This window comes from Podarcis vaucheri (genome assembly GCF_965113315.1).
Source record: "Podarcis vaucheri genome assembly, chromosome: 3".
In the NCBI taxonomy this organism is placed as follows: domain Eukaryota; kingdom Metazoa; phylum Chordata; class Lepidosauria; order Squamata; family Lacertidae; genus Podarcis; species Podarcis vaucheri.
The window spans coordinates 126,176,299-126,201,116 of NC_138761.1; the positions used below are offsets into that span (position 1 = coordinate 126,176,299).

At 41.8% G+C, this 24,818-nt stretch overlaps 1 protein-coding gene across 5 annotated transcripts in view; it reads right to left on the minus strand.

The window, feature by feature from the left end:
• WDPCP (WD repeat containing planar cell polarity effector) overlaps positions 1-24,818 on the minus strand; it is a 183,203-nt gene that overhangs the window by 67,587 nt on the left and 90,798 nt on the right. For all 5 annotated transcript variants that reach the window (XR_014217731.1, XM_082215763.1, XM_082215765.1 and 2 more), the window contains exons 10-13: positions 23,840-24,449; positions 20,075-20,263; positions 12,360-12,483; positions 2,376-2,439 (exon numbers count right to left, since the gene is read on the minus strand). Coding sequence is in view for 4 of the 5 variants with exons in the window: in XM_082215763.1 (XP_082071889.1) it covers positions 2,376-2,439; positions 12,360-12,483; positions 20,075-20,263; positions 23,840-24,449 (987 nt within the window). In the remaining variant the exon portion in view is untranslated. The remainder of the gene's footprint in view (positions 1-2,375; positions 2,440-12,359; positions 12,484-20,074; positions 20,264-23,839; positions 24,450-24,818) is intronic.

A 24,818-nucleotide genomic window follows, 5' to 3' on the forward strand; every position in this document is an offset into this window, starting at 1 on the left:
TGCCTCATCCTATGTTTTTGTGCTAGGGCAACAACTCTTAAGATTTGACCACACACTTTGTGTCTATTACTGTTCTAACTTATTAAAACTGACAGCCTATTAGGAGTTTTATAGAACCACAGAAATGATGCACCTAAGTAAAAGACTTGTAATTTATATCAGATGGATAAAATGGGTCTAAGAGGAGAGGCGTATAGATGTTTATAGCACAGCAGCAGCTAGGCCATATTGTAATACACACTAGAGGATGAGATGCCACAGAATGAATAAAAAGATGGGGTGTGGTGGAGGAGAACGTGATGAGATAATGAAGGTGGATCTGCTACTTCAGGGTAAAGAAAGGGGCCTTGAGGAGGAACTTAAAGCTGGAGAACTGACTGACTCATTGAACAAATAGGGAAAGACTTTAGGTATAGACAGCAGCATGACAAGAGGTTTAGAGAAGGGGGCCTAAAGGGGACAAGTAGATGAAAATGGAAAGTTGTGAAAGTTAGAAGTTAGAACTTGAAAATGAGGGGCAGGGAGTCAGCAGCAAGAGTAAGGTGAGTTAACCTTTTGTGGAGGATGGGGAGATACTGCAAAAATAAAGGACAGAGAGAGGACATAACTGTAGTCAACACAACAGGTGGCAAGAACACAGTTCTCAAAGCTTAGCAGTATATAGAGGGGAAAGTGCAGATCTCATATATTGAAAGGGATTCTGGGCATTTTGAAGAAATCATCTGAAATGTCTGTATTTTCATAGTGGAGGGGTCACCAACCCAGTGCCTGTGAGTGCCCCATGGTGCCCAAAAAAACTTTCATTGAGGAATCCTGTGCTTTCATTAAAAAAGAAAGAAAGTAAGTAAGTTAGAAGGCAGATGCCTTCTAAGCAATTAGAAGTGAGTGGCCACTTTTGTACATTTTTCCTGGCACTGCTCCCTGTTGCTATAAGACAGTAACTCGTGTGTGTGTGTGTGTGTGTGTGTGTAGAATCAATATTGTGTTATCGCCACAATCAGGATCAGCAGGATATAGCTGACTTCCCATGGCAAGCATAAGGTTGTCAGACTGTCTCTGTAATTTTGTGAGATGTTATGCATTCTGAAAATTCAAAATGAGCCCAGTAGCCTAAAAAGGTGCCAACTCACATGGCAACAGTGAAGGGGGAAAATGAAATTTAAGAAGTATAAAGAGGAAAGCAAGGGAATTTAAATATAAATAAATACAACATATATAATTACTTTGTCAGAAGTACGTTTTGAATATATTCTTTTGAAGCATGCTTAGTTAGGAAAGTTTATCACAGTACACACATCTTTCTAATTAGATGGAATAAGCTAGATGATTAGAGCTGTACATTAGAAAGCATTAAAAGGTTCATGCAATTTCTTTTCGTATAATTAGAAAGGAATTTTCATAACCCATAAAAGAAGAATGTAATTGTACAATTTAACATAGAATTTAAATATTAAGATCAAACTAGCAGGGCAAGTAGCTTAATAGGATAAATGATATTAACAGCTAGTGTCAAAGCTTAATTTAAACAGAATGTCTTCATTATTCAAAGAGTTGAGCAAATGCAACTCTCAAAAGGTTTCCCCCCTATTGTCTTTCTTCAAAAACCAAGAAATATGCTGGAGCATGCTGGGAGACGGAGAAAGGACGGCTGCCTTTGTCCATTGGACCTCACTGTCATACTGTGGTGCAAGATCTTACAAGAAAAGAGCTTCCCACAGAACTTGCACACAGATCCTTTCAAGAACCGGTTAATTTTGCTCTTGCTGGAAGGATAAGAGTGCTGAAATATAACTCTCATTTTCAGCTTTGACTTCTCAAAGTTCAGGAGAAGCAAGCATTCTATGCCACTTTCTACAGAGACCTAAAATGTGAACATAAAAGCAGAAGAAGAGCCCTCTTGGATCTGGCCAAAGGTCCCTCTCATCCAGGGTGACTGGCTGGACAGAACTTTTGGCACTGCTGAACCTTGTAACTTCGCCGGAAGATAGTTGTGTTGCAGAGGGTGGGTGGGTGGGTGGGTGGGTAGGTGTGACCAAAAGAAGAACAGACAGAGCTCAAAGATCAAATCAACCATAAGTGAAGGTGCTGGTGGTTGTCTGGCAATTAGGGGAGTTGCAAGTTTAGACAGCAAGAGCCCATTCACACCATCATCACACAATGTGATAGTGTGATGTTGTGTAAGGCTCCTTGTTGCTGGAGCCTAAAACCTATCAATAGCATGTGATAACCTTGATACTTACCCACCTCCGAGCCAATTCATAAAATTAGCTAAGATAGTTAATTACTTGGGAGCCTTTATATGGTGCACCTAAACTGGCATAAATCATCCCATGGCCAAAGAATAATAGTTCATAATAATACTTCCGGAATCTTACCATAAATAAGTCCCGGGCACCAATATCAACAGCAAGCAGAAAGGCCTTTTCAAATCTTTGGTGCCTACAGCACAAGGAGAAAACAAAAAGGACAAAGTGAAGTTCAGGGCTAACATGCCTACACAAGTGTAAAGCAATCTGACAGCTCATCTTAATTCTTCAAGCACCATTTCTCTGTGTAACCTCTTTAAGAATAGGCCTGATATGATAAGCATATTTATTATACATTAAAATTTACGTTTTAATAAATAAATAGTGAATAGTGAGGTCAAGATGTTGGTGTTTAGCCCATTGAGCTCTTTGTGGCCCAGCCATTATTTCCTTCATACTCTATAAGTAGTCAGCATCTACATGTTTGTTGGACTATGTTGTTAAACCCAATATTTGTTTTTCCTAGGTGGTTGTGATAGTGAAACAAGTCTGAATGCCCCTCTATAATTTACAAATACAATTCAAAGTACCTCAAACAATCATGAACCCATATGTCTCTTGGAAAAGAGAGATAAGGAAATCTGCCTGCAAACCAAGAAGTTCAGATACTTCTTTTGGTAAAAGTGATAGCCAACAGATATATGACCTTCAAGCTCTCGTCTGTCTGAAAGTGCACTGAATAATAGCACTGAAAAAAGTATCACTTTCTGTCTGTATATTTTGTAGCATATGGCTGTCAACATGACAATTTATAGGTAGAGAGATTTTAAATATGAAGTAAACAGGACTCAATTCAAGCATTGAAATCAATAAAGTTGCATGCATATACATGGTCTCATAAGATATGTAGTGGGCAGAAGCAGAGCTTGTTCCAAGTTTTGGTGCTCCCCTGAACAATAAATTTTAGCCACCCCAGGCAAGAAACCTACTTGTTCTGTACTGTGAGTGTTTTGCTTGTTCACTTCTACAATTTTTAATCTAACTTCTCTGTCAATTTTTCAAATGCTGGGAGACCTAGAGATGGGTGGTTTGAAATCATGTCTAAACATGAATTATATGAGTGGCACACTCTCACCGAAATATAGCATGTGTGGGAAAATTATGTCTCTCCAGATGTTGCTGAACTAGTATTCCCATGATCTCTAATGCATTCTGGGGCTGATGGGAGTTGCATTTCAGCAACATCTGGAGCACCAAAGGCATTATGTCCAACTATCAGGCAGAGAGAGAACCACCAGTGAATGATGAGAATAAGACTGGTGCTCAGTTCAGAGGGCTCCTCATAGATCTATGGGTGCCATAGATGCTAGAGCCAGCCATGATGTACAGGGACACGCAAGATATTAGGAATAAATATGGGGAAATGTGCATGCACCAAACTGCATACATGTGTTGGAGGACAAAATGTGCTTGAATCGTGCCATTGTGGACATTCACTGGTCATCAAGGAGAACATGCAGAAATAAACAGCACAAACAGGCTTATACAGTATCCAGGTGATACTGGAAGGCTTAGGATCTTATACACTGCCAGTGAAGGAGCATGTACAATCACTTGTTTATACTGTAAATTTGTGCATATTCTCCAACCTGGCCTCTAAATGTGTACAATGGTCAGTGATCGTGCATATTCTGTATTCAACACACACTAACATTGCCATCAACAATGGACTTTATTTACCATGCCATAACCTGGTGCTGCACAGCATTTAAGCATTTGAGTCAGAAAACCCCCCACCCCACCCCAGGACAAATCTAACCTTTACCATGAACTCACTACATGGCCTTAAAGTAGCCATTCTCCCCACAACCACTCTTCCTAATCTGCAATTTGGAGCTAAATAAAGGTTGTAACTGTATCTGTTTTGTTCTTTCATTTTTTTGTTTTATAATTCAATAAAATGCTATAAAAATAATAACTCAGGTTGTAATGATTACTGAGTGTATGCAGGGGTGGACTTTGGTAATATGGTACCCTGAACAAAGACAATGTTTGGTGCCCCCCAAAAAAATATTTCTTATTTTCATGCCCTCCTACCTCTTGCCTGCCGTTCTGCATATGGTCTCAAGTGGGAAAACATCACAGCTGCAGCAAATCAATCATCAGTCTGACCAGGGCCTAACTTTGAGTATGTACCAGTATAAATAATAGGTTTTATTATTGTGTTTATTTTGTGGCCCCTCGTCTTGACATCCTGTACAGGGAACCACCCACACTGCCCTAAATCTGGTGCTGGTGTATGTAAAGTTCATTGAAAATTCAGTAGATTCTGCTAGTCATCAAAATTGGCAAAGAATGATCTATGAGCAAAAGCTATAGTTTAACACTGCCCACAAATCTGAATTTATCAAACTGATGTTGGCGCACCAAGGAAGGAACAAAGGGTCCACCTTAACAGTAAATTTAGATCTAAAAGTATTCACATCCATGTTCCCTTATACATATGCATATTCAGATAAATTAAATAGAGATTAAAATTGCTTGAAAAAAGATTGATAATCTTCTGAAATCTCCTGTTATTGAGGTTATAGTCCTCGTTAATAAATATTGTGGCATGGTTCTAAAGAGGATGTGAAATGCTACAGGACACTCCAAGCTTTGAGGCTTGGGAAGGCTAAGGTAGGAAAAGAGACCCAAAAGCCTCTGCAGCTGCTGCTGGTGGCGGTAGTTGTAAGTAATAGTAGGGGTAGTAGTAAGATTTCTAACTCGCCCTTCATCTAAGGTCCCAGGGCAGGTGATGATTTAAAAATACAATATACTGAAAACAGTTTAAACATGCTGAACATTTCAGAACCATGTCCTATGAAGAAGCAAAGATGCACAGAACAAAGGCACTCTAATACTTATTGGCTGGCCCTGCTTATTGGTGGGTCTCACCACCCTTCTTATATGTACTTGTTTTTTTGTGGGGAGGGAGAATATGCTGGCAATAGAAAATATTTTTAGTTATTTATAATCAACAAGCAGTCTTAGACATGCTCATTGACCATGTAAGCGTATTCCTGGTGCTGAACTGATAAAAGGAGCACTGCTACATTCCCCCCCCCTCATTTTCAGTAAGAATGCACAATGTTTAGAAAATCATCTGCGCCACAATTTTAATTTATAAACCTTTCCTTGTAAATGAAGAAGTCTTAGAACCTGCCTCACCAAGAAGTCCAGTGAAGGATGATGTGTGATATGTAAATGAGTATTTAAAATCCTTCCAAAGGAAGACAATGAGAGTAATGAATATTGGAAACAATCTGCATGTAATTGAATCCAACAGAAATTAAGTTTTAATTTGTTCAAATTCTGAAATGCATATGCAAATTTTTAAGTATTTGGAATATCGTTGGAGCATTTACTTAACATCAAGCAATTGTATTTAAGCATAAGAACGGTTGATGAAAATAGGTTAAATCAACTACAGTTACCAAACATTTGCTTTAGGGCTTACATGATCACTTTTAATTCAGTTATTTCATTTAATATTTCAATTTAATAGTTTACTCTTTCATTCATTTTCTAGGCAACCTGCCCATTTCTTAAGAACTAATTATTCATAAGAAACAATTTCCTCATAAATTCTCCTATCAGCAATTTTTGGAACAGAAACAATAGTCTGGTTTTACAAAATGAAAAACAATGCTACCCACACTGTGTAATATTTACTTTTAAACTCAAGATAACTAAAAAGGGAGAATGGTTCAGTAACAGAGAATATATTATGATGGAATATCAATTCCATTTAGAAGAAATGCAAGAGATCAAACAAAAAGTATTTGAAAACAGACTGCTTAATCTGATAAAAGGAATGACCAAAAAAAGGACAACAAATTTGAAAAAGTATTTCAAGAGATTTAGAGCCCTATTCTATAAAAAAGTGGTGTATTTTGTAGTCACTTACAGTAAATTCCTATACAAATAGAGCAAAATCAGCTCCAAGTAGAATGTCACTGCATATTTCACTGATTGAGCAATAGCAGAAATTCTACTGAACACAATTCAATTCACTTTGCAGGGTTTAATATTTACCACAGACCAAGCCATGGTACTGTCATCAGATAGTATGGAAAGATATACACCCTAAATTTCAATTAAATTAACATTTGAATATTTCTGAAGTGTGCATAATCAGTTATAAGCACTTAAGGTACAGTCCACCCCCTCCTGTACAACCACGATATTACCAACAGTGAGCTTCATTGGCACTGTTCAATTGACACAGGCAACTTGTGCCCAGAGGATGAGTGGTCTGGCAACCTTCCCTTTTTTTGCTGTAAATTCCCTTATTCCAGCGCCGTTTCCCGCTGTTATCCCGGATTGTTAGATATCCCGTAGACTGTCCCCGGGACAGGCGAGGCTGCTGATCCCTTATTTTCAAATCTGAAAGTTGACAGCTATGGTCTAGATATGTGAAATGCGCCTGTGAAGTCTTCTTTCTGATCAGAAATTATTTCTCATACAAGCTTTGTTTTGGAATGATTACTTATGTGGTGTGGAAACTAAATGTCAGCCCTTACACAAATAAACATACACTTCAAGGTTAGAAGGATGAGCACCCACCATCTACTACTCAGTGCTCTGAAGATTTCACTGCCCTTTATGTGGTCAGGTGTATAGTTTATAATCCTCAATCTCACAGAATCACAGAATTGTAGTCCAACTCCCTGCATTGCAGGAAATCTCAACTAATACATCCATAACAAATGGACACCCAAATTCTTCTTAAAAAGCTCCCAAGGCAGTCCGCACAAGCACAACCTCCCAAGGCAGTCCGTTCCACTGTCAAACAGCTCTTACCGTCACTGTCAAAAAGATCTTCTTGGTGTTATTCAGAATCTCCTTTCTTGTACCTTGGTGTAATTGGTTTGGGTCCTGCCCTCCAGAACAGGAGGAAACAAGCTTCCTCCATCTTCCCCGTGACAGGCCTTGAGATATGTGAAGATGGCTATCGTATCTCCTCTCAGTCTCCTCTATACCTATCTGGACATAAGGACTGCCCAATACTAATTGAAGTCAGCATCTGTGGAATTTGTTGTTATTGCTGTTAAGGCCAGATAATGAAATATATTTCTTTTCTATGTTATATTTGCAAAGATTGAAGAAGTGTGTACTGGATTACCATCACACTGCTTTCTGAGATTCTAAAGACGCAAAATAAGGCTTTCAGTCTTGGTCTGAATTAGTGGAGTGTGTACACACCCTTTAGGGTGGAAAGCAACCACTACAATACAATGTATGTGTATATCCTGCCTTTAGAACACTGGTAAACAGTGTGACGATGGCATAGTGCAAATAACTAAATGAACTGACGGGAATGTATCTCAGAAAGCACACTGAATTGAAGTCTAAGAGTATCAGTACAATAGAAGTACTGTACAATTAAAAGCAAGTGAGAAATGGTTATTTGAATGAAGTAGAAAAAGTGCAAAATGTGGAAGGCTTTGCCAATCATCCCAAGGTCCCTTGTGGTTTTTTGGCCAGAAAACTGCAAGCGGCTGCAGTTTTTCTTCTTGTTAAGCAATTGGGTAGAATAGTGCCTGCTTGTCATCTTTGCATAAGTAAGACTGTCAAAGCGGCTGCATTCATTTTTCCTTTAACAGAAGCGAGACATTCATAGGGTGGGGGGACATGCAACGTTTCAAAAGTGGGCAGGGAAGAAGGAGCCCCTCTGTAGAGCCCCCCCTCTAGGATATTAGGCTTTGAAAGGAATTAAAGCTGGCTTATTGTTAAAAAGATTTATTGTTGTTGCAACGTCCAAATTCTGTTTCTGCATTTCTCACATGAACAGACCGAGGAGCACAACATGGTTTTGAACTAGTTCCTGTGACAGTAGTCCGTATGGAACGAACTGTTAAAATGGTGTTCCTATGGATTAAGGAATTTTCTGTATGACACCATGCACTTTACTATATATATTGCAGTGGTATAGAGAAAAATGTATAAAAATCCCCCGATCAGTGTGACTGGAGATTACAATGTGACAATAGTTGATGCTGGGAACAATTTAAAGGCAACTTCATAGGATGTCCATTGCACATGCACTAAATCACATATAATTGAGTAGCCTCAGTTTCCTTTTATGTTGTTGTAAGAATGAACGCATTTCCTTTTCACAGTTTGGCTCTTTTAATTTTGGCAAAGTTCTGAGACACTTAATGAAAGAGACTGAAGAGGTACATAGAATTATTCAATTAAAATTATAATTCAAACAGTAAAGCTGTAGCTGCTTTCAAAATGTATCTCATACGTTCTTTTTATTAGAATCTCCTTTCCCTTTGAATTTCCCACACTCCTTATCATTTTTATTTTCCTCTAAGAGAAAATATTTTGTTGCCATAGCAATCTCTTGTAGGGATGTTGCTAAAATGGCTTTCCTTCAGGCTTGTAAATGCTGCAACTAACATCCCCACTGCACACAACTCCTCCCTATCTCTTAGGGTCTTAACCTCTAACTGTTTAGGAACTCCTCAATAGTCTACCTTTATCTTAAAATACAGGCACACTCCAGCATTCTCTTCCAAAGTACTCTGGGCTGAAAACAGATGTTAATTAAAAATGCTGATAAGAACCGACGACACCTGTTGTTTCACACTTATTTTGCTCAACCCTGTCTGTTAAATCCCAGCTTTTATTACATTAATTCTCTTCAGCTTTTCTTCTGTTCCAGCTTTAGCCCTCTCACTCTGGTGATCATGTAAACTTAACAGTATGTCTTGAAAGCTACATTTATTGAGCAAACATATCAGCATGTCTACACACCAAAGGCAGCACTAAAGCAGAGGGAACTAAGGTTAGGGATGAGTAGCTGCTTCTACTAAAAATCCCTGTTGTGTCAAGTGTGATATCTCATCAGTTTTTAAAATGTAGATCAACATTTGGTAGTAAAAATTAAGAACTCAATGCACTTTTTCATGGTTGTAGGGCCAGCTTTTCCTTAGACCTCTGGACAATAGTGGCTACAGATGCTTTCAAACAATTGAGCACATTACATCAAAAGTTTCATTCGTTTACAGTGAACCTATTTAGACAGCACCAGGGCCTGATCCCAGACAGACCCCTCCTGTGTGCCTTGACTGAAAGTGGGTATATAAATGCAACAAATAAAAATAATAAAAATACAGGGAAATAAAGTCTGTGTCCTTTTTCTCATACTTTTGCTAACTGATGCTTCAGTATGTTATGTAATCCTTCTCCACACTTGTGTTGATGTCATGAAATCTCCCTAGCTTTGATCATTTTTTACATGGGTAGCTTATGGGTAACCTGAACTGGGAGGATGTTTCAAAAGACGTGGGAGATAATAGGAGAAGCTGCCACCATTGCCAGGTTGAGCACATTCTAAGAAATGCTGTCTACATGACACAAGGTCATCATTTCTTTGGTATACACATTATCCCCAAACTCAGCCTCTGACTTTCCAGAATATCACTTGCTAAACTGCAAAAGAAGACCCTGGGACTCCTGCCATGAAGTGGGCAGCAGCTATTGCCTTCAGCTGCATGCCAGTTCTTACCTTCTGGTAAGCTAGCAAAAGTCTGGATCATCAGTTTACTACCAAGTTAGCACTACTTAAAGTATTTGTTATATCCATTTTGATTCCAGTGAGCCACCAAGACTCACTGCATAGCCTTTGCTTTACTTTAATAATGGAGCTTGATCATAAAAATGGATGCTTTGTGCCCCAGATGACAGCAATCTTTTAAACCCTTGCCCCCTTTTTGTTGCCAAAGAGGTACTGAATGGTCTTGATCTCAAGTTATACAGACAAACGAGGAGAGGTACCTTAAGTCTGCCTTACGAAGTCCATTAACTACCTGTACCCCTTTCTTCCCTCACTGGTCTCCCAATTTCTCCAAGGAACCCCCCCCCCCGCCCACTCCCTCCTTTTAGTGCTGTGGACAATCCCCCCTCACTTTCCTCTTCCTTGCTCATTCCCACTTCTCTCTGTCAGCTCCTCTTTGTTCACTCTTATTCATTCAATCCCCTTTCTTTCTATGTTCTCTACAACTTTTTAGAAGACATTTTCCTTCGCCTGTCTTCCCACTGGTTCTTTCCTCCACCTTTTCTGCTTTTTACCATTCTATTTTGTGCCAAAGATTCACCTTAAGGACCACTACTCATATCCACCTGGTTCCAACCATTTGCAAGATCCCTGCCCCAGAATATTCCTAATTGGATTTGAATCTTTTCCATCTATCTGTTGCCACTTCTCTTTTCCCTTTTGTAAAAGAAGCCTCAACCCTCCCACCCCTTCTCCTTTGCAAACTTCCTAGACAACCTATCAGTGCCCCCAAACTTGCATTCTTCCTCCTTGGAAAATGGCTTCTAAGCACCCCCATGCCACACAGAAGCACTACCAAGACATTCTCCTGGTGTTTGCAACTTCTGGCGAGTTACTGAATCCACCCTGTGTCGGTGGCGGAGGAAGGGGTGTGTGGTGGGTGCGGCCTGCCCTGGGTGTCATCCCTGAGGGGGGTTGACATTGCCGCCCTGCCCCCCTGGGATGCTTCCGCGGGCAGCACCCTCCTGGGACGCTCGCCACTCACCACGGGCGGCACGCCCCCTGGGCTGCTCGTCGCTCATGGCACCACCAGGACGCTAGCTGCTGGGACACTCGCCGCTCACCGCAATTGGTACCCCCGTGGGCACAGCATGTGCGCTGCTCCAAGTGCCAGAGCAGCTAGCTCCGCCTCTGCTCTGTGTTCATCACTCTTCAGTTCAGCCTTCTCTTTCGGTCAGAATTCTTTCCCCACTATCCCTCCCTTCCACACCTTCCCTATATATTCCTATGTACTTTTTAGACCAGTTAACTTGAATGCTGGCTTTAACTCTATAAATGCCTGTTGCTAGGGTTGCTTAAGAATAACTGTTCCAATTAACATCTCTTCAAGATTAATATATTCAAAGGGAAAATTTGAATATTTAAGTTTCTTAAATTATTTCTCTCTGTCGTTCCTTGCCTCTGTTAACCCTTTATGGGAATGCTCTGTGGTCTCTATTAAAAGATCTTAAAGACATGTCAAGGTTGGATGCACATTTTGCACCTGCTTGCATCTAAATGGTACATTTGGTATATTAACCATAAAATTAAGAAAGTGGCCTAATATAAGGGGTCAGCCTCCGCCATGTGCGAATGTGATAAGGAGACGCCGGAGTCGCTTCAGCACATTATGTTCACTTGCCCCTTATTCAAGGTGCCACGGGCAAATTTGTTGGGATCAATCATACAGAAACTAGAGGGTACCCCACCAAAATTCCACCTTGCCCAAATCTTGCAGGATAAGGATACCCACACGACCCTGAAAGTGGCTAGGTTCCTGGTCGCTGTCCTTGCCCAAAAGCGTTGCCAAGGAGCACCACAAGCTAATTAAGGCGTAGTATGCCATTCCATCTTATAGTATTTTATTGTTATAGTAGTGTTTTAGCGGCTGTTTTTCCCCACATGCACAAGCTGTTATTTATGTCTTGTTTTTATCTGTATGGGCCTACGGCCGTAATAAATTATTATTATTATTATTATTATTATAAGGGGTCAGTTTTGAAAACTGATTTTAACGTTGGGGTTGAGACCTGAAACGTACATAATATAATCATTACATTTAAAGAGTGAGGAATAAAATTGACCAATTTTAGCATTTCAGTGTGAAAAATTGTATTAGGCTACACAACGCTAATTTACATTTTTAGTATCCATTAAACTCAGCTCCCGCTATCTTTTAGTCTAAATACCGAGCATATCCACAGAATCACTCACTTCTCTATAAAATTGAGGAAAGATTCACTTTTAAAATGTGATTATAGCAAAACAAATGAAAACAGCGCCTTATCTACAATCAGTGCTTTTTTCTGTGGGTACTCTGGGACACTTTTTTCTAGAATAAAAGCACTGTCTACAATGCATGTCTTGATAAGAAGAAAAGTCTAGCTAAACAAACAAAACTGATAATAAATGTTTTTCCCCCCAGGGCAATCTTTTAAGAAAATGTGCTAACCACATTAAAAGGACAAGGTTACTGAAATGGGTAATTAATTTGAAGTTAATAAAAAATTAAAGCTGTCATTCACCTGAGCAGATGGTGGAAGAATCTTCTTGCATATCTGCTGATCTGGTCCCTGTATTCCAGCACAGTTGTCTCAGAGAGAGGCCTTCTTGGTGCATAGAAGGTTCCGAGGCTGGCCTCCAGCTGAGCTGTGGAGTTCAAACACAGCAGCAGTGAAACAGTGAAACCCCTTCACCTATAAGAAACTGCTCTGGTTTGCAGTCAGTCAGGTTTTTCAAAGACAGACACAATGGATTCATTGCCAGGAACGTGAAGTAAAAAATGTGACAGCTGGTACAAAAGTAAACCTATGTACAACAACTGAGGCAGGATCAATGATGATCTGGAACAACAACAAAGCAGCTGTCAAAAGAACAGAGGCTGTTTCTCTAATTATTTCTATGTGGCAATAATGACTCATCAGCATGATAACATATGAACACAGTTCTTCCTTGTAAATATCAAGTTCCAGTTTACTTATTTGTCCTTCATAGCAACATAGCTCTGGCTTTTCTTAAGTTTCTCGATTCTGCCACAGGTCAACAGGTGAAGAACTTTTCCTGTGATGGCCCCTGGGGAATGGAATTTACCTCAACGCACATTTCACCACCTCTACAAGGAGCACTGACAACAGCAGGACTGCTTTTCTGCCTTCAGAATTATTCAGGGTGACTTAACATAGCTACCAGAAGAATGCTATCTTAATGAGAGTATATAATTGCTACATTCCAAAGTACTTCCTTCCCAATCAGCAGCAACTTCTCCTTTGTAGCATTTTTTTAAAGTATTGAATGTTTCTCTTGTCCATAAATATTTCAAGTTTTCACACCACAACTGTTCTCTTTTAGTCTGCACACAGCTGCCAGCCATGGAAGAAATAACTGCTTTGCGGGAGGCACCCATAGTACGGTGCTTACAAAGACTTAAAAACACATTCGTTTGCTCAGGCTCACTGGTCCATTTTAGATATTGTGTATAATCACTGACAATGCTCATTGATGGTACCTGGCTTAATTTTATGTATATATTAATACTTATTTGATAGGTTTGAAAGTTTTTAACATTTAAGGATTGAAATTTTAGTCTGTAAAATACTTCAGGATGCTTGGATGGGAAGTGGTCTATAACTCATTTCAGTAAATAAAACCTATTATGCTGGCCATTGACAGTAACAATGAATATCTTATTTGAATAAATAAAACTGAGAGCACACTATTTATTTATTGACCATCTTTTGGGGTGTAACACAAAAAAGAAAGCTTATAGTACACTAATAAAATATGTTAAATAAATTAACCAACCAATAAAAAAAATAAAATAATAAAATAAAATGTGGCATGAAAACTACAACGTTAATAAAAGCAGGGGCTTTCACCCCATCTGGAGGAAGGTGGAAGTTCCTACAGTACACTCAGGGCTATCCTGCACGTAGTTTAAATAACTAGGCAAAAATATATTTAGGTTACATAAGGAATATACTGTGTTGGGATTAATGACAGGCCATAAACCAGGCACAGGCAAACTCCGGTCCTCCAGATGTTTGGGACTACAATTCCCATCATCCCTAGTTAACAGGACCAATGGTCAGGGATGATGGGAATTGTAGTCCTAAACATCTGGAGGGCCGGAGTTTGCCTATGCCTGCCATAAACCCTTGATTATAAACACTTGCATGCATAATGACATTTTGGGATCCTTCCTTCTACACTACACTTTCCTTCAGTAACAACACTATTTGCTCATTCACTTATGCCTGAGATTATTATTTCCAAAATACAGCATTCTTACAATTTCCTCATTGTCACATTTTATGGGGTTGGTGGGGCAGTGATATTTAGCGCTTCTGTGGCTGGGATTACGGCATAAAGCTTTCAGAAGTGAACTGATAAATAGGGCTATTGTCTCACCAGGTACGAAGTGGTGGTTGGTTAGGCATGTAGCCCTGCCTTTCTACCTGCCTGCCCATCAGTCATCTGTTTTACTGCCCTTCCCTTGCCCTGCAGTGAAACTGTCAATTGGTGTTGGCAAAGTCCTGTCAGTTTTACCAATGTCAGTTTGTTTGCTTTTTAAATTAACACATTGCTAAGTGCGCCAGTGCTGCTGTGCTCAGATATCCTTTTCATGGAAAAAGGAACATCTTAAGAAGACACACCCAAATCATCTCCACCCCTTCAAAGAACAGGACGAATGGTGGGTGCAGGGGGAACAGGCTAGACAGATGGTGCAAAGGTTCAGTGCGTCTGGCAGTTAACCAGAAGGTTGGTGGTTTGAGCCCACCCAGGGACAGCTGTGGGCAGCACACGTGCCCTGCACCCAGGGGGCAGGGCCAGCTGGCCATGGGGGCACCACAGGGCCTCTGAAGAGTCTGCCTGCCTCCTCCCACTCAGCCGCCCTACGGCTGAGGGGGAGGCAACGGGTGGACTGTTTGGGGCAGGGCAGAGCCTGCAGGCGCTCAACCCACCGCGTCACTCCCAGGAGAGATGGCGTGGCTCGGGCGTGCTGCAGACCCCGCGGTGAGTGTCATTCTGTCACACACACCCTCAGTGGGGACACCTGGGGCAAACTGCACCTACCGCAGCCCCCTTGCTATGCCCCTGGCTGTGAGCAGGATTCCTGCCTTGCAGGGGGCTGGACTAGATGACTCTCGGGGTTCCTTCCAACTCTATGATTCTATGAAGTTTCCCTAGCTTCCATTGCAAGAGAAAGCTTTAGGATTTGCTTCCCCCTTAAGGGGCACTGGAAGAGCTTGGAGATTACCCCCTCCCCAGTTTTGTCCTAGCTCTCAAAAATGTACCCTTCTTGGGCTTTGATTGCCTCCCCTGCAACTGACTCACTGATATTTACTAGTGTTGTTCTGTCATCAGCATCCCCATGGAGGCAACAGGCGATGTAAGAACTTGCCTTAAGATTTTATTGTACTGCTTCTGGAATGAACTGAATCTCTTGCGCCTTACTTTGTACACAGACAACAGCCGCTGTCACCATTCTGCCCAGATAATGGGAAGAGGGGTAGGAGGCCACTGCCAGTAGCAGTCTTCAAACAGCTGTGGCAACACGCATTGCCTGGATAGCTTCCTCCAGACTGAGGTGAAGTGAAGGGAGTTGGAAAATTTCAGATATTAGTGAAATTGACATGGCCTTTTATTATCTGTGGCTGTTTAGAAGTAGATTGGGCATTTTAAATATATTCCCTTCTCCTGTTTCTAATGTATCCATGGGGGTTTTTTGGTGTGTGTTTTTTGTTTGGTTGTAAGTCACTTTGGGTTGCCTTAGGCAAGATAAAGTGACTAACAGATTTATTAATGATGATGATGATGATAATAATGTCTTTCCTCCCTCTGCATTGTCAGTTTCACCAAGAAGCTCTGCTGACATTTGAAAACAATCACTTTCCTGGTCCTCCCAAACTGTTTCCTATATAGAACTTTCCTTCCCCTAAATGGGCATAGAACAAAGAGGAGGAATTGGTAAAGGAGCCATCAAAGGGGGTTTGCCATATTTATAATATTGCTGACAAAAAAGCATTTAAACACCAGATGCACATACAGCTGACAAATTATGTGCTATTGTCCAGAAATAGGTTGTTATTGTTTATTTATTGTTTATTGAATTTATATACCATCCTATACCCACAGGTCTCAGGGCGGTTATAGGTGGAGTTGCTGTGGTTATAGAGATTCTCTCCAGGCTCTCTGTCCAGTTGGGAGGGAATCTAGAGCGTGCATTCCTGGCACTGGGGAGTTGGGACAGATTAGGGATTCTGCTGGTTTACCGCCTGCCTTGCTGCCCAGCAGTCTCCCTGTCTGAGCTGACAGAGCTGGTCTCGGAGGCGGTGTTGAGGGCTCCCAGACTGCTGGTTCTGGGAGACTTCAACATCCATGCCAAGGCAGCTGGCTCTGGGGCGGCTCAGGACTTCATGACCACCATGACAATCATGGGCTGTCCCAACATGTCACCGGTCCAACGCACATGGTAGTTCACACTCGGGACCTTCCTTTCTCAAGTGGGCAGGAAGAGGTTGACTTGAAAGTGAGGGACATTGACATCTGTCCCTTGTCATGGTCAGAACACTTCCTGTTGAGATTTAGGCTGTCAGCATCTTCTCCCCTTCACAGAGGCTGATGGATCCAGTGGGATTCCAAACAGCTCTGGGTCCCGTCCCCCCCCCCCGGCTGATATGACTGGCACCCCTGTCGAAGTCCTGGCCTAACTCTGAAACATCCAAATGGCTTGAGCTGTTGACAAAATTGTTCCTAAGCACCCTCTCTCACTTCGTGGAGCCTGTTTGGCCTCCTGGTATACTCCAGAGCTTAGGCCGAGGAAACAAGCTGGGAGACAGCTTGAACGCAAGTGGAGGAAATATCCAAATGAATGCAACCAACAACAGCAGAGCATGGCACAGAGGAAGGGGAAAGCAAAGGTAGAAAACAGCAATGACGAAGGGAGCAGTTCGGGCAGGGGAAGCTGAAAGGGGGGAGGTGGCCGGGAACGGAGAAACCCGGAAGCTTTTTCGCCACAAGGGCAGCAAAGTTGTAAAGTGAGAGCGGCAATTGAGACAGCACTCCCCTCAAATGCCCTGCTCCCCACGCACAGTGATGGACACACCCACTGCCAATTGATTGGGGCATCCGATAAAAGCTTTTTCCCAGCCACCCTGGGTTGAAACAGCGCCTGTCAGCTGTTCCACGTCCCAAGCAAATTCCACGAGAGAAAAAATCCCCCCCCAACTGCTTCAGCAGGTCCGACAAAAGCAATAACCAAGCGAAGTTCAGCGACATTTATAGGTCAAAACCAGCACTTTAAATTGAGCCCAGAAACTAATTGGCAGCTAGTGTAATATGCTCAAACTGCCTTCTCATGGTGAGCAGCCTGGCTCCACTCAGTGGTTTCATGTAGATCTGAGCTTTCCAAACTTTTCATGTTGGTGGCACACTTTTTAGACTTGCATCATTTCACAACACAGTAATTCAGTTTCACTAGCAAACCAGAGGTTAAACTAACCCCTTTCCAGCCCTGGGAGGAGAGCAGGGAGCATTTGCACGACACACCTACACACTGCAGCTTACACGCTAACACGTCAGGACACACAGTTTGGAAAGCTCTGATGTAGATGTTAAACAACATACAGTGGTGCCCCGCAAGACGAATGCCTCGCAAGACGGAAAACTCGCTAGATGAAAGGGTTTTCCGTTTTTTGAGCTGCTTCGCAAGACGAAAAACGAAAACGTCTTGCAAGTTTGTTTCCTTTTTCTTAACACCATTAATACAGTTGCGACTTGACTTCAAGGAGCAACTCATAGAACGCGGTGTGGTAGCCTTTTTTGAGGTTTTTGAAGACTTTGGTGATTTTTGAAGCTTTCCCAAAACTTCTTTTAAACTTTTAAAACTTTTTTTGGGGGGGGTTGGATTTTGGGTGGGGTGTTTGGAATTCAAGGACTTGATGTTGGGGAGGGGTTTGCAAGGATCTGGAAGCTTGTGTGGTTTTTTCCTGCATTTTTATGATTTTCTGTGACCATTGGGCCACTCTGCTGTTTTTTTAAAAAAAAAAATCTGGATTTGAATTTCTGTGTGGTGGGTGGCTGGGGGAACAGTTGAGGAGGGGGTTCTTCAGCAAGAAGCAAAGAGTGGAAGAGGAACCTTCTTTGAGTTGTCCCCCAGAGTCTTAGAAAATGAACTGTACACTTTGTTGATTTTTAAATGTTTTTTCTGTCATGTTTAGAAACTTAATTTATTGTTCCTTCAATTTTTGAAATGCTCTTTACAGTATGTGTGACTTTAAAGAGCACTTAATAAACTCTTGTTGTACCAAATTTGGCTTTGTTTGGACTTTTTTTGACCATAGGAACGCATTAATTGAATTTCAATGCATTCCTATGGGATTTCGTGCTTCGCAAGACGAAAAATTCGCTAGACGAAAAAACTCGCGGAACGAATTAATTTCGTCTTGCGATGCACCACTGTAGATGACTGCTAGGTGAGCGCAAAAAAGGGAATAAAATTCTGTTGTCATCTAGAAGCAAAGTATAATTGATAGAAATCCCTCTCTTCCTTTAGCTGCAGATACAATTTGATTTGAGATACAGACGCTCCTTTCAAGGCAGATGGGCAAACTGAATTTTAGTTAATCAAAGTTTTCAAGTGCTTTAAAGGTGTTTGACCTGTAGGGAAATTTCTCCCTCTGATATGCTGCCATAAATGTCTGTTTGAACTAACCAATTCGGTATTCAGTGATAATTATCGTTTAGTTCTAAGCATAGGTACATTTTATTTTATAAGATTTGATAGCACCGAAGGCTCTAATAGCCCAGTGTTATGAGCATTGGCAACCTGTTAGGAAATGAGGTTTCGCAGTATCTTAAATCTAGACAGTGAGATAAGCTGAACTTTGAAGGTGTTTCCCTTCAAAAGCATCAATCAATTTTGATTAAAATTTAATACAGTAGGTTATTGGGGGGGGGGAGAGGCATGCTCTCTTGCTGTTGCTGTTTTCCTTACAGCATGTTTTGCACTTCTGAAATGCTACGGCCCACATGGAATACGAGTAAGTATTAGCACAGTTACAGATTCATTAGATAGCACAGCTTGATGTTGACGGCAGAAATGAAGATCTCAAAGATAACCGTCAAATCATTACAAATGAAAGGGCTGTCTGGGTTCCTCTAATAAAAAGAAAACAAATTACCATGACAGGTTTTGTTAGGCTTGTATAGGATAAATCCTGGATGGCATAAAACTCTACTGTAAAGCAGAATTAGCAGGGTTGCATGTAGGGAAGAACTCAACAAGACAGCTATATATAATACACATATTTTAAAACAAAATTTCATGAAAAGCCTCTCCCTCCCACCCATCCCCGCCATCTTCCACTTTCCCACTGTGTACTTTCAGAAGTTTTCCAAGAGGAGATTTTGACCTTGTCTGCTGGAATATTAAACATAGGTAATCAGTCCTGCATCTCACACTGCAGTGCAGGGATTGCCTGCCTCCGCCTGATGGCCTGGGGGCAGGTTTGGGCAGCAAGCAAATTTTCTAATATCTGCTGCTCCCCATATCCTACACCCCCTTCTTCCCACAAAGGCAAGCTTGGTGCCCAGCTGCACCTCCATGCTGAGTCATGGCATGAAGTTTTCCTGCTTAATTTTCCTCCTATCTAAATCCTGGGAATAGCACAGTTCTAACACACACACAGCTATTCATTGGAGAACCTTCCCACCAGGATCACGCAGAGATGAGCCTGAGCCTTGAATTGATCTGCCAATGTAGGGAGGTTTCAGACATCACTGGAGGCAACAGGAGAGATACAGCAAGAGGAGGAAAGAAGTATGAGGGGATACAACAGGTAACATGTAAAGCTGATTGATGTATTTCTTTAACCAATCACCACTGAATAAATTCAAATGATTAACAGTTATCTTAAGAAAAAGTCACCCCAAATGAGGTTTTCGATTCACGAAGAGGAAAGTAATGTCCATGCATACACACCACTGACAATAGTACGAAACAGAATGGAACATTTCAACTACTATTTCAGTTGAAATGATAAGTTTGGTGCCCGTCTTTCTTAAGCAAGAATAAATTGATATAGGATACTGAACATCTTCTGTTTGCACACAACTTCATTTTAACACAAGTACAAATATAACTCTGACCATAACAAGTTAAGACTAAAGTCACTGTTCAATGTCTGCTATTATTTTCATGTTTCAGCTACTCATATTTATGATATGCAGACAAATGTACCTTCTCTTGTAAGATTCAGCTTTTGTCTGAGAAGATAGTTTAGTATGGCACTTAGGCTTATATAGCATTGATGGCCCATTATGTTCCAGTTCATGCTGCTCAGGATATTAATTGCCTCATGTATCTCATTCTGATGAATATACTCCTGGATGATTTCTACAAGGCCAAGCTGGCCTCTTGGGATGACACCTGTCAGAGGAAACAACACAATTGTGGACAAAGTTAGTGCTTTCCAACAGTGGTAGACATTAAGGATTATGTCCGTTGGTGGCTTTGTGCTAGAATTAAGCACTTCTGCTCAGCTAATGCAGGACTCTTGATTTTCACCTATCCCTCTGTGACAAAACTGTAAGAGTGCAAGAGTGCAAGGGTGCAAGAGGCAGTATATAAATGCATGTCCCTCAGCTCCGTTTCATCGCCCTCAGCTCCGTTGAAAACCACGGGGCTGTCCAGGCTCCATGCAATTGGAGAGGGCGCTTTGGAGCCAGACAGTCAATAGCCCTGTTTAACTCCGCATTCCAGTGGGCCACCAGGGAATCAGCTGAAAGGCCATCAACATGGGATAAAACATCCCTTACTACTCTCTGGAAACCATTTGGATCCATTAAGTGACGGGGTCGGACCATCCAAATCGTCCCACCTCCCTGCAGAGGGGAAGGGTCGTGGAGAAGTCCAGTTGCACCAGGAAGTGATCTGTTCATAGGACTTCTTTTGTTTCACTTTTACTTAGTGTCAGATCACCGACATCCGTAGATGTGAACACCAGGTCTAAGGCATGTCCATGACTATGAATTGGGCTAAACTTATTCAGGGACAGCCCCATGGAGGCCATGCTTTCCCAAGCAGTCCCTTGTAAGGTCGTGTTGGCATGGATGTCAAAATCCCTTAGGACAACCAAACTAGGTGTCTCCAGGAGAGCATCTGCCATGACCTGAAGCAACTTGGGCTGGGAATCCTTGGTGCAGCGGGGAGGTCAGTACACCAAAAGGAATCCTGTACTGGCCCTATTATCCAACTTCCAGAACATGCACTCAGAAAACTGGGTCTTCCCAACAGGATGCCTGGTGCAAGCTAATGACTTCCTAAAAATCACTACAACCCCCGCTCCCCGCCCATATGACCTGGGTTGCTGTGCATAAGAGAAACCTGGTGGACAAGCAGTGGCAAGAACAGGCCCATCTGTTTCATCCAACCAAGTCTCTATTACACAGGCTTCTTAAATAACCATTACATTTAATTAGATCTAGAGTTATATTAGTTTTAGCTACCAAAGCTATTAAACTATGCACAAAAAGGTCAAGAGAAAAAACATCCAAATGCTATCCTAGATATATTGTTGAGGATATTTTAATATTGTATTTTATCTAATGAGCAAGATGAGTCGGGGCAACAATATCTCAAGCACAGTATTGATTTGATGGAAACCCACACAACAAATTTTAATGTGTGATAACTTTTAACCATGGAGGTAAGCATCTTCCCATTTGGGTTCTTGACTTCTCTTGGGTGGTACATTTCCAAATGACCTACTTTGGTAAAAAAAAGGTGACAGCCAACTCACTGCCTAATTGATTTAGGAACAGTACCCAGGGAGACAGTCCAATTAAGTTTACAAGCTGGCAATTAGCAGAAAGGCCTCTAAATCCCTGTGCTGAGAGCCTGTTTGTCTCAGAAAAAACACAAATGTGCTAGAGATAGGAAAAGGAAAGCTGTGCTTTCTGGAAAGCTGTTGTGAGTCAGAGCCACAGGGGAGAACTGTGGAGAACAAGGTACATGAAGGCAGAGTGCCTTCTGTTTTGACAGGTAACTGGGTAATTCAGAGGCATTTAAAAACAGACAACATGTATGAATACATTAAATAATTGTTTTAATTATATAATTCCATGTAGATGTCCGCAACTATTAAACACACTACTGGACAAAATGTCTCAGGATATCTAGAAGGGTCCCCCCCTCTATTTAATAAATTTATTAGGTAACAAGGACAATTTACAAATATATATATATATATATATATATGAATGACTAAATCTGCACCTATGTTTGATTGTAAATTGTTCATAGTTAATTTGAAATTGGAATGTGTCTATGCATCTAATTGCAGCGGCAATGTGAACAGACTTCAATTATTTCCTATGCTGATGTGCATGCCTGTTTCATCTAATATCTCACTCTTTCATCTTTTGAAAAGCATAAATGTTAGATTTAGTTTTAAAAGATGGATTTGGACAAATAATAGAACAGAAAATGGGTATGGTCTAGAGCAGTGTTTCCCAACCTTTTTTGGGCAAAGGCACACTTGTTTCATGAAAAAAATCTCGAGGCACACCACCATGCCAGATGGGGAAAGGTCACTTTTTACTTATGTAAAAAAAAAATTAAAAAATAGTAACAGCATAGAAGGTAATGGTTAGGCTAGCATCCCTCTTCCAAATATGCTAGATTTTATTTGCAGGGACTGTTCTACATGGGAAAGCATTCAGCACTGTCATTCTCCCATCTGCCATCTGAATTGGTACTATTCTGGGTCAACTTACTCTGCTGCATGTGTAGATGAAAATGGCACCAAGTGTGGGGGAGGGGGCAGAACAGGTTTCAGATACAGGATATTAAGCATACACGTACTTCAGATTGAACTGGTTGCTTGCTTTGCAAGTTTTCATTTCCCAAATGACTGCCTTGGCAAGCGCAATACCTACCAGGCTCAACGCCGGTCTCGCGCTGCCGCTTCCCGCGCTCTCAAGGACCCGGGAGGAGGAAGGCGTGAAGGCAATCCCGAAGGTGCGAAAACCTCGCGCATGCGCAGGCCTTCCGCCTGCGACAGCCCAGTAGGCCGGCCGAAGCGAGCAGCGATGGGATGTGGGAGGGAGCTCGCTCGCCGCCCCGCGTGTGCCTATGTGGGGCACGTTACAGCCCCGTGACGTCAGCGCCACGCAGGCAGCCAGGCAGGCAGACGGCGAGAGTCCCGCGCCGGGCGGCCTCTCCTCGCCGCCGCCTCTCGCCGCCCGACTCGCCCGCCTCCCTCCCACGGCACACCAGGCAACGTCTCGAGGCACACTAGTGTGCCGCGGAACACCGGTTGGGAAACACTGGTCTAGAGGCGCATTAGACCACCTATTTGCAGAAACTAAGCAGGTTTGGGTCTGGTTAGTGAACAGTCTGGGTCGTATGGTAACAATGGTAGCAGTTCAATGGGAGACGGAAACTCGATGAGGCTGGAATGCAGAAACAGAAACTGGTAAAGGAGAAGAAACTGGAGCAAGGCCAGGGTCACTGAAGCTGGATCAGGAACTGAAGCAGGATCAGAAGCAAAAACAGGAACTGGCAACAGCAGGGTATAAACCATGTTGCTGTGGCCAAGAACCAGGGGGAAATGCTGGCCTTATATACTCCTCTTGGGTTTGCCTCCAGGTGCTGCACATCTCCTGTCCTGGCCACACCAGCCAGGCCACCCTCGACTCCAAGACAAACACAGCAAGGGCCTGGTCCTGCAACTCCTCACTCCACTCAGGGTCTGGCCCCTGCAAATACTCATGGTACTCCTTACACACGGATGGGTGCTACATGTACACTGCCTTGGGTTTTATGACGGAATGAATAGAGTATATAAATATAATAAAATAACAAAATATCATTATTTACACTATTTGCAATTTGAACTGCTTGAAAAAATGTAGAAATCCCTTTCATGTGGATTCACTATGAAACAGCACCAGTTAATTATAGAACATAATCCCTTCTGCCACAAACAGTGCATCAACTTACCAACTTTAAAATGCAGCACTCCAAGAGGTCCTTTGTCAAACTTAAGTAAGAGAAGATCATGGATATCTACATCATCCATACTTGGACACGAAACTTTAGGAGCAGCCCATTGGATCTGGATGAGGCTGCTGGATACATCAAAATGTTCACTGAACTGCAAAGTTGATTTGGTTGAGAAGTCTTCAGCTAAAACCTGCATTTTAATTGGAGATAGTGCCATGTCAAACAGCTGAAGTTCCCCTTGTGAACTACCAACCAGGACTATGGCTTCGCTGGGGTGGCAACACATTAAGGCAGGCAATAGTTCTGCCTGTGCTGATAAAGTTACTTGACGGTAGGCCTCATATAGGACTATTGAAGAATCTTCACACCCCAGAACAAGTTTGTCTTCTGTAATGTTCCGGCAGCAGCTGATGGCCTTTGACAGCAGTGGTATTTTAGTGACTGCCACACACTGAACTTTATTCTTAACGTACTCATAGACGCAGCTGTCAGCCATGGGCTCGTGGTCTGCGCTGAAAGCGTGTTCTACAGTATGAATCTGATAAGGATTACATGAGCTAAAGCCGGCATCAAGTGGATCCCCATCGGTACGTATGTAACTCAGAATCTGTAAAACAACACACACAATTTTAAAACAATTTAGTTTAGCTCTGAATGGATTTAAACGATCTAATGCTAATAAATTCTAAAAATGGAAGTCTATTATTTGCTTTACCATAGGACCCATTCACATGGCAGATGATAAAATTATTGTAAGTAATAAAATCTATTGTTGCCTTTCAGTCCTTTCCAATATTTGTTCATTATTAGTCTTGTGGAACATTGTTGTCACAGAAGCTTTCATCTAATGAAAATATGGACAACTCAGACTGTATTTGCTACCAAATCAAAAATATCCATCAGTTATGTAACGTAATCCTTGAATTCTCAGGCCATATCATATCTATTCTTGATTTTGGAGAAAATCGTGCAGCCA